This window comes from Sturnus vulgaris, chromosome 8 (assembly GCF_052056855.1).
Source record: "Sturnus vulgaris isolate bStuVul1 chromosome 8, bStuVul1.hap1, whole genome shotgun sequence".
Taxonomy (NCBI): Eukaryota; Metazoa; Chordata; class Aves; order Passeriformes; family Sturnidae; genus Sturnus; species Sturnus vulgaris.
The window spans coordinates 4,744,939-4,757,583 of record NC_142250.1 but is presented as its reverse complement, the minus strand read 5'-3'; the positions used below and the strand labels follow the sequence as shown (position 1 = coordinate 4,757,583).

The 12,645-nt window shown below is 42.5% G+C and overlaps 1 protein-coding gene across 21 annotated transcripts in view; it reads left to right on the top strand.

Annotated features, from left to right (window-relative positions):
• Positions 1-12,645, top strand: part of PCDH15 (protocadherin related 15) — a 643,743-nt gene that overhangs the window by 483,525 nt on the left and 147,573 nt on the right. For all 21 annotated transcript variants that reach the window (XM_088168755.1, XM_088168758.1, XM_088168745.1 and 18 more), the window contains one exon: positions 8,854-9,060. In XM_088168755.1, coding sequence (XP_088024881.1) covers positions 8,854-9,060 — 207 coding nt within the window. The remainder of the gene's footprint in view (positions 1-8,853; positions 9,061-12,645) is intronic.

Genomic DNA, 12,645 nt, shown 5'->3' with positions numbered 1-12,645 from the left:
TGCATAGCATTTTCTGTATCCCTTAGATCTATCCCTGTGATCCCAGGAGTGCTTTCAGCCAGGCTGTCATTAAGGCGGTGACAGACAATTCCTTGGAAACAGCTCTACAGTGGGATTGCGTTTCCCTATTGTTTAGAGGGTGACAGAAGGTCAGAGTGGAACAGAGTATTTGCAATTCCAGTGTTAGAGGGAAATTGATTTGGGATCCCATTGTGCAAGAGGTGATGGAGAACGTTTCTGCTGTAATATCTATTCCATCTACTCTGGAATTTCTCCTGGCTGGAATTTTTGAACTGAGTGAGATTTCCAGCCAAACTGGGTAGCACAGACAGCTCCAATCTCTGGTGCCTGTGAGCAGGGGCCAGACCCAGGGAATGTCTGGAGCAGTGCTTGAGTGCCAGGAAAGTTTGGGTCGGAGATCAGGGAAAGGTTTTTCCTGAGTGCTGGGCACTGCCCAGACTCCCCAGGGAATGGGCACTGCCCCGAGGCTGCCAGAGCTCCAGGAGTGTTTGAACAACACTCGTAGGGTGGGATGCACAGGGTGGGATTGCTGGGGAGTCTGTGCAGGGCCGAGAGCTGGATCCATGATTCTTGTGGGTCCTTGCAGCTCAGGATATTTTGTGGTTCTCTGATTCCTTTCTCTTGGAGGTGCTTTGGATAAAAGAGATGCCCCCATTAGTCTCAGTGTAGTTAAACTCTTCCCAATGTCCATAATTCTCCTTGATATGGATTTCAGCAGAAACAACAGGAAGTGATGTTCTCCTCACTCTGGAGGTTGTTTGGTTTGTCTTATTCCATTGGGAGCTTCACTGATCCCTCCTGTCTGTTGCTCTCAGAGCTGTCAAAAATTCCTGCATTACAGGGAAAAAAGACATCACTTCAGAAACAGCCTCAGGATGAAACTGTGGAAAAACCTTGGAAGGCAGGAAATACAGATATTTATGTGCCATGTTTGGTGTGATTGCACAGGGACTATTTCCTGTTCCAAGTGGAAATACAGGGAGACTGGGAGACGATGTTTGCCAGCCACTGGCAAGGGCAAAAAATGATCAGGTTTAAAACACAGGGAGGTTGTGGAGGAGAGCTCTAGGCTAGAGAATCTTGGGAATTATCTCAATGCTTGAATTCCTGAAATAATAGCTAATTCTGATCCTGAGGTATTACAGAATCATTATATATATGTAAAATATTCTGGTTGTAAAGGATATAATCACAGAATCATTTAGGTTGGAAAAACTCTCTGAAATCATCAATTCCAGCCATTAACCCAGCCAAGCCCACCACTACTCCATGTCCCCATATCTTCCTAACACTTCCTGGGATGGAACTTCCAGAGATTGACTGTAGAATTGCAGAAGGACTTTGCAAGACCAAGGGACTCAGTGATAAAGTGACTGATAAAATTAGCCATGGCTTTAAAATAAAGTGAAACGTGTCAGAAAGTATTGCCCTAAACTTTTATATAAAATGATGAGTTCTAGCCTGACTTGGGAATGAGATCCTGGTGTTGGAACTGGGAATGGAGTGTGAAGGTTGGCTCGGTGATCCAAAAAAAACATATAAAAAGAGACTGGAACATTAGAACTCATTAGTGAAAATAGAAAAAAAAAAAACCCAGGGAGAAAAGCACCGCAGCTCTGAACAGATCCAGGTGTCCTGACCACAGTGTCCCAAAAAGGATAGAGCAGGACAGAGGCTCTTCCAGGTGAGGAAGGAAGAAGCTGGGACAGCCACCTACTTGTAAGGTGGAGTGCGAGAGTTCTGGGAGTGAAGAAGCAGCAGCAGTTCAGCTTCTTCTGCTGTGCCAGGCTGAGGAGCTCCTAGCTGAGACAAGGAGGTGGCAGGGTTAAAACAGACAAAATGAGTTCTTCTCTAGAAAAGAAGGTTGGGTGGAGACCTCACAGCACCTTTCAGGATCTCAGGGGATACAGGGAAGCTGGAGAGGGACTCTGCAACAGGAACTGGAGGGACAGGACAAGCAGGAATGGGTTCAGACTGGCAGAAGGGAAGTCAAGGTGGGATATTAAGAAGAAATTGTTCATTGTGAGGGTGGGGAGGCCCTGGCACAGGGTGCCCAGAGAAGCTGTGGCTGCCCCTGGATCCCTGGAAGTGTCCAAGGCCGGCTTGGATGGGCCTTGGATCAGCCTGGGATAGTGGAAGGTATCCTTGCCCATGGCAGGAGGTGGAACGAGATGATTTTCAAAGTTCATTCCCACTCAAACTCGGATTCCTTCTATGACTTGAATTTGATAGGCAGTGCTGTGGGGCTGAATGCTGGCCTGGGCTCAAAGGGAGGCCAGGCTGGCTCATGGAAAACAAGTTTATTAATAAAAAGAGAAACCCAGGGAGATCTGAGCTGCTTCTCTTCTCTAGGCTTCTGTCTTTGGCTTCAGCTTCAAGCATGATTTTGGAATTGTTCTTCTTACCATGTTCACCAGGGGAGGTTCAGATTAGACAACAGAAAAAAAATTCTTTGTCCTTGAAAATCAGGCTTTGGGAGAAGTTGCCAAGGGCAGTGTTGGAGTCAATCTCTCTGGAAATGTTCAGGAGACATCAAGACGTGGCCCTTGGGAGCATGGTTTAGAGGTGATGCTGGTGCTGCTGGGGTGATGGTTGGACTCTATGACCTTGAAGGACTCTCCTGACCTTGGTGATTCTGTGATTCTGTGGCTGTTTTATTCTGAATTTCAGACAGCACAATTCCAGCAGGCAATGAGGAGATGCTCATCAGTTGAGGCTCACTGGACTGGAAGTTCTTAGATTAGAGAAATGCTCCATAAGTTTTAAGATTTAAAAAGTCCTAAATTATCCAATTTTTTTTCACCCCTTCAGAAATTTCATATCTGCAAGGTTTGGTTGATTTTTGCAAGAGTTTCAGTCTTCAACTCTTCCCAATCTGTTCTGATCTCTTGGCTCCATCACCTATTGACCTTTGTTACCTTTGTTTGGGGTAGCCCCAAATTTCCCCTCTTCCCAGGTCTTAACTTTCTTGCATTTCAGAGGATTTGTGCTTATTTTTTGCTCCTCTAAATTTTGGAGTTTGTACTCAGGGCAACAGATAAGGAAAAGAATGGAAGAAGTTCATTTTCATTAAAGACTTGCTCCATCCTCTTCCTGTAAAGGCTGACATTTTCCAAATCATTCCTTTAGTTGTGCATCTCCTGTAGGTACTAAGGACAATAAGTGGTTTTTCAAATTAGCTTTTCAAAGGTTAAGCCCTAAGGTGAACTCAGAATTCATTTAATTATCTTTGAGACAGCCCTTTTTTTCTCTCTTACGTTTAATACAGTGATGGGATTTGATGTAGAATTAAAAATCTGAGTGCAGAGACAGGGTTCATCTTTGCGATGAAGGAAAAAAAGGGTCCAGGAAACCCAAACCTTTCCTTTAAATCACTAAAATATTTCTTCACATCAGTAAGATTGACCCTAAATTTTGTGTCAGACCTCTCAGAGCAATGAAATAATGAAAATCAATAATTGGGATGTCCTGTAGGGATGTCCAATGCTTTTATTGAAAGAAATTTCCTCTCTGCAATAAGAAACAATTCTTTTCCTTGTAAAATTTAACATTCAGCACTTAAAACTTGGCCTAATGGCTTCATAGCTAGTGGATTTTTTAAGGGAAGAAGGAAGAGTTGTAATATTTGGAAAATAATCTGTAATTACTGTTCACTGCCCTGCAGCATCGTGAGTCTTGCTGGTCGTGAAGTTACCCTTTACCCATGGCCCTAAAATGGATGTTTTGGGGTTTGGGTGTTTTTTTGAGCCCAGTGTCCAGACACATTTTGTGCTGATTTAATTTCCCTGCCACAGTGACAGCAAAGTCACTTTTCTTCTGTGTTCTAAAGACATTCTGTGTTCCTTGTCCTTAAGCCAAGTTTTAATAGTTTTAATCCAGTTCAGTGCTTCTTTCCTTGTGCTGTACATGCTAACCTTGGGAATAATTCCCCAATCCTAAAGTTTAGCCTAAATCTGGATAGATGCTGTCTCTTTTTCACCCTGCCTCTCCTGTTCAAAGAAGCCACTTTGTCACCCTGCCCTTCCTTCCCTCTCTCCCTGCTGGCTGCTCCTAGTTTTAATCAAATCCATTTAAATAATAGATCACAGAATCCCAGGATGGTTTGGCTTGGAAGGGACATTAAAGCCCATCTGGTTTCAACTCCTGCCACCTAATTTTGCTTTCCTTAACTCTGGGATCTTCTTGGAGCACAGTTTGCAGCTCCCCCTGCTACTCTTCCACAAGGATTTGTGTGTAGCCACTCACCAGGAATAAATCCTGACATCCCAATTTTTTTTAGGGTGTGTGAAGTTCATATTTATCCTCATTGCACCACTCTCCCCTCAGCTCCACTTGCTCATCTTCCTGTTGGGATTGGAGGGGAGAGAGAACTTTTTTGGGGCTTTTTTGTTTGTTTGTTTCTTCTTCTTCTTTTTTTTTTTTTTTTTAATTATAATTATTACTTTGGCTTGGGGTTTGTTTTGTTACGTTTTGTTTGGGTTTTTGGGGTTTTTTGTTTGTATTTCTCTTTGCTTCTAGGGTTGGACCTTCCCATTTTTATCAAATAAAAATCTGGCATGAAGACAAACCCCCCATATGGGTTTTTTTTTAAATTATTCCTAATTAGCCTATTTTACCCTTCAGATAACTCTGTAGTCTTGGAGAAAAGGAGCAGCATGGACAGGTCTTAGATAAAACAATTCCCTTTCCTTGCACCTTAGGACAGATTTTTTGGACGGAGGATTTCTGAAGTGGATTTTGTGATTCCATGAAGAAATAGGAGTATTTCTTGCTGAAGTGGGTTCTGTGATTAAATGGAGAAATGGTAACTCTGAGTTTTATCTAAGGGAACCATGTTTTGCTCTCATTTAGATGTTTCTCTGGGACAGGACCTGCTGCTTTGGCAGTGAGAGGGGGCATTGGGAACTGGCTGGAGCATGGTTCAGCTCTGGATAGTGCTGAGGGCCTGGAGCTGGACTCCATGATCCTTGTGGATCCTTTCCAGCTTGGAATTGCACTCAGTGATCCCTGTGGGTCTTTTCCAGCTTTGAATTCTCTGTGCTTCCATGAGGGAGCCTTTTGCATTGCCCTAATTTCTCTTTTTTGGGGGGAACTGTTTCATCTACTACTTTGAAGGAGTGAACTTTCTGTTGGTCCTGTTAATTCCCACAGCCATTCACTCCTCACTTCTTGCATCCCACCTGAAACTGCTTTTCTTTCATCTCCAGCCATCTTCCATCAGGATAAAATTATGGACACTACAGGTACAAGCAGTCTTCAGCACAGATGATGTTATAAAAGAAGTTAAATATCTGTGAAAATTAACACATTTCACATAATTTTGTTGCTTTGTTTTTGTATTTGTATTTGGGTTTTTTTTTTTTGCTTTAGCTTCTATTAACTACTGAGTTATACCAGAATCTAATTCTGTGCTGCTTTATTGGTAGAAGTGTGAAGGCCACATCTTTGGGGTTATGTGAGAGATCTCTCATTATTTTGACACTAAAACTTTTTCTTTGAAGGACTGGAACCCAAATGTTTTGTGGCTTAGATACCAGTGGCTTTCTGGGTGAAGAAAACGTAAATTGTTTGCTGTTTGTGCTCCAAAATATGTGTTAGGAAGCACAAAGCTCAACCTGTGGCCAGCAAGTCCAGGCAAGTGTTTAACAGAACAGTGTGAGGGAAAAGGGTTTGCACTAGTAGTGGTCAATGTCTGGAACAACTCTCATGAGGTATAACTTCATCTCTTAAAAAAAAATACAACAAAACAAAATTACAAGAAAACCACCCCCAAACCACCACAAAGCAAACAAACAAAAAACCCTCAAACCCCACACTAAGAAAAACTCCAAGAAATAGGGCACTGAAGCAAAAATTGCCAATGTTACAGCTTTAATATATTTTTTGAGCATTATGAAGGGTCTGTGTTGAACTCTGCTTGCAGTCAAGTGTTGCTTCTAGGACTGATTTCATGGAACACCTGAAAGGAAGTCAATTCCTCACATTGTAATATGAAATTCCTTGTTTCAAGCAAAAGGCAAAAAGAAATTGGATGTTTGCAAAGCTTCCTTTTCCTTAAATACTGGTGTCTTTGGAAACAAAAAAATGAAATTAATCCATCATTTTGACTGGTGAACACAATGGAAAGCTGAAGTGATTTTGAGTGGAAGTGCTCAGTGAGGAAGGACTCCTTTGCTCTGTCATTTTAGGCTCCAGGGATTCAAATCTGAAGTCCAATTTTGGGAGCAAACAACTTTCTTTGTGTTTGGCCTTGTGTAATTCCCAGCATTTGAACAAAGCCTGCAACACCTGGATGAATATTCCTGCTTTTATCCCAGAATGAGCTCCAGGCTCACTTGGACTTTCAAGCAAAGCCATTATTGTGGTGCTTCAAGCTGTTCTGAAGATTGAGACCCTCTGTTGTTTGCATTTTCCTATTTTTCAGGATCTCTTTATAGCAAGGAACATTAAGTGTTATTATAAAGTAACTTGCAGGGTTTGTATGGAAACTTCTGGCAATGCAGAGACCAATTTTACTTGGAAAAGCATAAGAAAAGAGTATTTAATGACAGACAACCATTGTTAGTCCTGTGGGAAGGAGCACCTCAGGAGAGCCCTGGAGGGGCTGGAGCGTGTCCAGGGAAAGGAACGGAGCTGGGGAAGGGGCTGGAGCCCCAGGAGAGGCTGAGGGAGCTGGGAAAGGGGCTCAGCCTGGAGAAAAGGAGGCTCAGGGGGAACCTTCTGGCTCTGCACAACTCCCTGACAGGAGGGGACAGCCAGGGGGGGTCGGGCTCTGCTGCCAGGGAACAGGGACAGGACAAGGGGAAACGGCCTCAAGCTGTGCCAGGGGAGGCTCAGGTTGGAGAGCAGGAGGAATTTCTGCATGGAAAGGGTGCTCAGGCCTTGTGAGGGGCTGCCCAGGGAGGTTTGGAGTGCCCATCCCTGGAGGTGGCAAGAAAGGGCTGGAGGTGGCACTCAGTGCTCTGGGCTGGGGACAAGGTGGGCATCGGGCACAGCTTGGACTCCATTATCCTGGAAGTCTTCCCATCCTAAAAGATTCCAGGATTCTCCAATTTCATGATACATCTGCTTATAAAATAGAATCCCAGCAGTGTGTGCGGCTTGAGGAATAGGCTTTTCCTGGGATTTTCTCTCATGCTTTCAGTATTTTAACTTGGGCAAAAATTCCATCTCAGGACATTTTTGGAGTTTCACCTTCCTGGTAGCCAGAGTCCTGCCAGGTAATTTTGTTGGTGTTGGTTTTGACACATGTAGTTTATTTTAATTCAGTGGAGCATCAACTGGACTGGACTGGAACCTGGGGCATTTTTTCCTGTTGTTCAAGAGTAATCCAGGTATATTTTGAAAAGAAAAATCCATTTTTTCCTAAAACCTGAGAATAAGTTTTTTTATGGATTACTTAAGGTGTCATCACCTCCTTTGAAGAAAATAACAATTTTTATTCTTATATTTCTTTTTATTTGAAATAAAAGATTTTACAACTTTTTTTTAAATAGAGGTTTTTGTCATTACCAAATTATTGCTGTTTTATAAACAAAGAGAATTAACATTTTTCAGACCAAGAAAAGGTGTTTAAATAAGAAGTTTTTAAAAACTTTGATGAAGTCAGAGGGATGTTTCCAGACCAAGATTCCTTGGATTCTTGATTTGAAAAATGAGGAATTATCTGTTTGAAATGGGGAAAATACCAGATTAGAAGTTAAACCTCTGCAAACAGAAAGCCTTGTTAAGAAGAGGAATTTAGACCCTGTTTTCTCTGTTGTGATCCAGGGTTTGTGTGCATCCAGATTTTGAGAATACAGATTTTGGCCATAGGAAGAGGAAACTGCCTTTGAATGCCCTACTGTTGTTTTGCTGCAGTATCAAGTTCAGGACTGTAATAAAAGCCGGTTTGCTCTTTATAAACTGGAGACCAAATTACTTTTTGTCTCCTAATTCCCTTGTTTCTTTGCTTTAATTACTTGTTGATTGGGAAGTTTCAGGAAAAGAAACCAGGATCATAGGTTTTTATAGGATTAGCACCCTGGAATGGGAAATTAGTGCTTTTATCTTTAGGAAGTTTGAGAATAAGAATAAATCAGGTGAAAAATATCAGGGAGTAACTCCTGGGAGATGCAGAGTTGCCATTGCGATGGGGGGGGGGTTATTTGTGGAAGTAAAGAATTTTGCTGGACACACATCCACAACTTCCCTGGGCACAGGGTGTCCAGAGAAGCTGTGGCTGCCCCTGGATCCCTGGAAGTGTCCAAGGACACGTTGGACAAGGCTTGGAGCACCCTGGGATAGTGGAAGCTGTCCCTGCCCGTGGCAAAGGGTGATATGGAATGAGCTTTAAGGTTCCTTCTCACCCAAACCAGACTGGGATTCAAAAATAGGCAACGTCCAAATTAAAATCCTATTCATGTAATGTTGAAGAGGCAGATTTGGGGAAAGAGGAAGCAAATGTGTCCATGTGTGCTGTTCCCACTTTATGCGTTTAACTCTCTTGCTGCTGCTGTAGGTTCCGCTGCACAATCAGCATTCCCAGTTTTCTTTCATCCCTTAGAGCTTTTTCCAAAACCCTCAGCCTTGAGAGTTTAAGGAGCTGTATTTGCACAAGATTTGGGTTTCTTGTGGATGTGTAAATGCAACTGTGATGGAAGGTGATCCTGTTCTTGTCTCCTAGTTAATTTTAAATTGGTATTTAAAAATTGGTATTTGTATGTTGAGTTCCATAGTAGGGGGACCTGAGAAAAAAAGTCAATTTTTTAACTGGATTATGAATCTGAAGTAGAACCATTCCCAGTCGCTATTCCTAACTGGGAACCTTTGACAAATGAGGTGATTTTTTAGGCTGAACAAGACAATGGCCATCCTCTCCCTGCCTTTGCCAATCTCCACATCGAGATCCTGGATGAGAACAACCAGAAGCCTTATTTCACAAAGTCTACCTACGAGGGCTTCATCCTGGAATCCTCCCCAGTGGGAACAACCATCTCGGATAATCGGAACCTGACCTCCCCCCTGCAGGTTGTGGTGCTGGACAACGACGTGGAAGAGGTACAGTTTGTTCTTTTAGAGTGGTTGCAGTTTTATAATTTTCAGGGTCCTTTCTTTTTTTCTTTCTTTTTTTTTTTTATTTTTTAATTGAGACAAACCTATTTTGATCAATGAATTAAAAAAAAATCACCCTAATTTCTTTATGATTTTCTGTTCGTTTTTGTTCTGAGTTCAGATAGATTTGGAAGTGTTTTTTTTCTGATCTGTGTTTTTCCCACCTCTCTGGAAGACTCTGTTCTGTTCAAGGTGGTGAATGCTCAGTGCACAGAGGAATCAAAATGCATTTTGTGACAGGGATGAGCCTGCCCCACCCCATGGAAATGGAAGAGGGGAGCTCAGAGAGAAAGGAATTCCTCATTTGAACCAAAAAGAAGAGGAATAGGAGGAACAGCAGGAGGCTGAAAGTTCATTGTGTTCTTTGCTCTGCCAGATTTTGATGTAACATTATTCACAGTGGAAGTCAGGCATCTCCAGAGGGATAGTAAGCAAGTAGTAACAGTACAACATCTCTGACCTTTCTTCTGTTCTCACCAAGATCATTATGGATTTTTTTAGCCAGTATTTCTTTCCCTTCTAATTTCCATTGTCCCTCCACTTATCTCCCTTGATCTTTTTGGTTCCTTCAGCTATAGAAGGAAAGCCAAGCTGCAGGCTTAGGTTTTGTAGGAGTAGTTATAGGATCTCTTGAGTAAAGTTCTTAATCTGAGAGTTTGAAAACAATCTGTTTTTCAAAGCTTTGCTTTAGGCAAATTCATGCTTTTTAAGGAACACAAAAGCCCATTGGCACTAAAGCATCACAGTATTAGAGCGATTTATTGTTTTAAATCCCAAGTTCCTGCAGAGGATCTCTATCCATTAAAGTTTCACCATCAATTTATGGGCATTGTTAAAAATTAATGGTTAGAAGGCAGATGGAAAATGCTATTGGATCTGGCTTTTGTGCAAGTTGGGTAGAAGGTATGGAATGTGGGCAGAGGGTGGGAATCAGCAGGAGTTATTGAACATCTGGATTGCTTGGGAAACACTCAGGTTCAGTTCTGTTTAAAGCAAAGCAATTTCTTGGCTGATCAAATTAATCTGATCTTGGATGCTGCTCTGGATAGGAGTAGTCAAGGTGGGCAAGGATCAGGTTCATAAATATAACACAGAGTTGGTGGATTTCCCATCCCTGGAAGTGTCCCAGGCCAGGCTGGATTAGGTTTGGGGAAGTGTGGTATAGTGGAAGGTATCCCTGTGCTACAAAGCCCAGAGTTCAGAGAAGTCATGCAGCACTGCTAGACACAATTCCATTGTGGAATAATTCAAAGCAATTCCCTTTAATGGAAGAAAATTCCATGTCCTACTTTAGACACTCAAATTTAGAGGCAGTTTTCTCCAGGGTTCTGGTTTTTTTGGTCTCTTTCTCCTTTCTGGTGGATGATGTTGCTACACTCGAGGGATGCCAGAGAGACTTGGGAATTCATTAAGTTCCAGAGGGTTTTCAAGCTGGAGTTAATAGTGCTGCATTAACCCTTCCCTGGCACCTGCACAGCTCTGCCCAGGAGAATCATCCAATCTGTGTGAGAGGCAGATTGGATAATTTGAGGTTCTCCATGTAACTCCATATTAGGTCATACCCAAGACAGAAAAATAGGATCTCTTGGAAATGTTAAATCCTGAATTTGGGCTGATTTTGATTGAATCATATGGAAAGTATCAACATAGTATTTACACACTCAAAATACAAATATTTCATTTAGGGAATTTCTGCATGGAAGAGTAACCTGTTCTTTTAATTCCCTAGGTTTATAATAAAATCCTGGGATTTCTGCTCCCACTAGAAGTCCTTTCTGTTCCATATTTAGTAGTACAAGTTCATACCTGGAGTTCTGAGGGGTGCTCTGAGATTCTGAGATCCATCACAGGCAGTTTGACCATTGGACTCCACATTTTATTGTTGTACATCAGCACATTCCCATGAATTCCTCCCAATATTTGGATCTGGGATAGGGAAGTTCACTCATAAACTTGTGTTTGCCTGCACTAAAAATTCCAACAGAGTTGTGGCCTTTAATTGCATCACTAATAATGAAAAAAATCTGTCCAATCTGCAGCAGATTCTTAATTCAAAGCACGACCATGCTTTAAATAATCTACATCAGAAATTGCTGTAAAAACCAAATATATCTTTCTTGAGCAGCTTCAGGCAGCTTCTTAACAGTTGTTACATGTTTCTGTGGCTCAGTACAAACAGACCTGAAATTTCCTCTCCACAGGAAGGATATTCAATGGATATGGCAGTTCAAGGGCCCAAATGCTTTTCCTGGTGAGCTTAAGCTCATGTTTTAATTTTCATGGGATGATGAATAGCAGGAGTTGGTGAAGTTAGTGAAAATCTACTTCAGCCACACAATACACAATGAGGCAGAGCCAAAAGTTAATTCTTTTTTGTTTCTTGTTGGGAAAGATGAATGTTTCAGTGTGGCATGAGAAGTAACTGCCAAAAATCTATTTTGAGGCTGTCTTCTTGTTGTGGGTTTCTGCTGTCACAGGGAGAGATAAAGAAATTCAGGTGGATGAACATCTAAATGAGTGGAGAGGAACTTTTTCCAAGGGTGTGCAGTGATACAAGGGGGAATGGTTTCCCACTGCCTGAAGCCAGGGTCAGATGGGATATTGGGAAGGAATTGTTCCCTGGGACCGGGGAAGGCCTTGGCACAGGGTGCCCAGAGAAGCTGTGGCTGCCCCTGGATCCCTGGAAGTGTCCAAGGCCTGGCTGGACACTTGGGCTTGGAGCAGCCTGGGATAGTGGAAGGTGTCCCTGTTCATGGCAGGGGGTGGCACTGGATGGGCTTTAAGGTTCTTTCCCACCCAAACCACTCTGGGATTCTGTGACGCACAGAGGTCTGCCTGCAGCCAGAGGAGATCAGCCTCCTTCTTGGGTGGAAATATTCCTTGTTCCTGTTCCTTTGGCATCACCTGGATCATGCACAGCCCTTTCCAAAGCCATGTCATGATGCAGATGTAACACAGATGTGAGAGAACCAGATTGAAGTGCCCGTGTTTCAATTCATGTGCCAGGGATTCACAGAGTGCTTCTAACCTGCTGTGGGCAGGAGAATTCCCAGAATTCTAGCTGGGAGTGCAGCAATTGCATAGAGCTCCCATATAAAATGGCCAAACACTAAGTGGGATTGTCAGCAGAGGTGATGATCATTAACTTCTGCAGGTCTCAGTGTCCTGATGGTTTCATTGTACCTCAGTAAACTCATGTATTTAGGAATATACCTAAATTTAAAGATTGCTGATGAGACACTGAGATAAATCTCCTCTGTGCTGGTGCATCCCAGTTCCCACTGGTGACCCTAGTTAATCATAGTGAATTCTGCCTGCTAATTGAAAAATTAAAATTACTCCATGTCCTCAGGTAAATGCAGGAAGAAAGTGCTCACTTAACTGTGTGTCTGAGGAAAAAAAAGAGCAAAACCCACTCTAAATTGAAACCCTGTGGGAATTATAACAGAGTCCTGCTATAAACCTTGCAGAAATTAATTTATAGATGGGACATTGCAAACAGACCTTTCCGTAGAGCAGCACTGCCAAGTG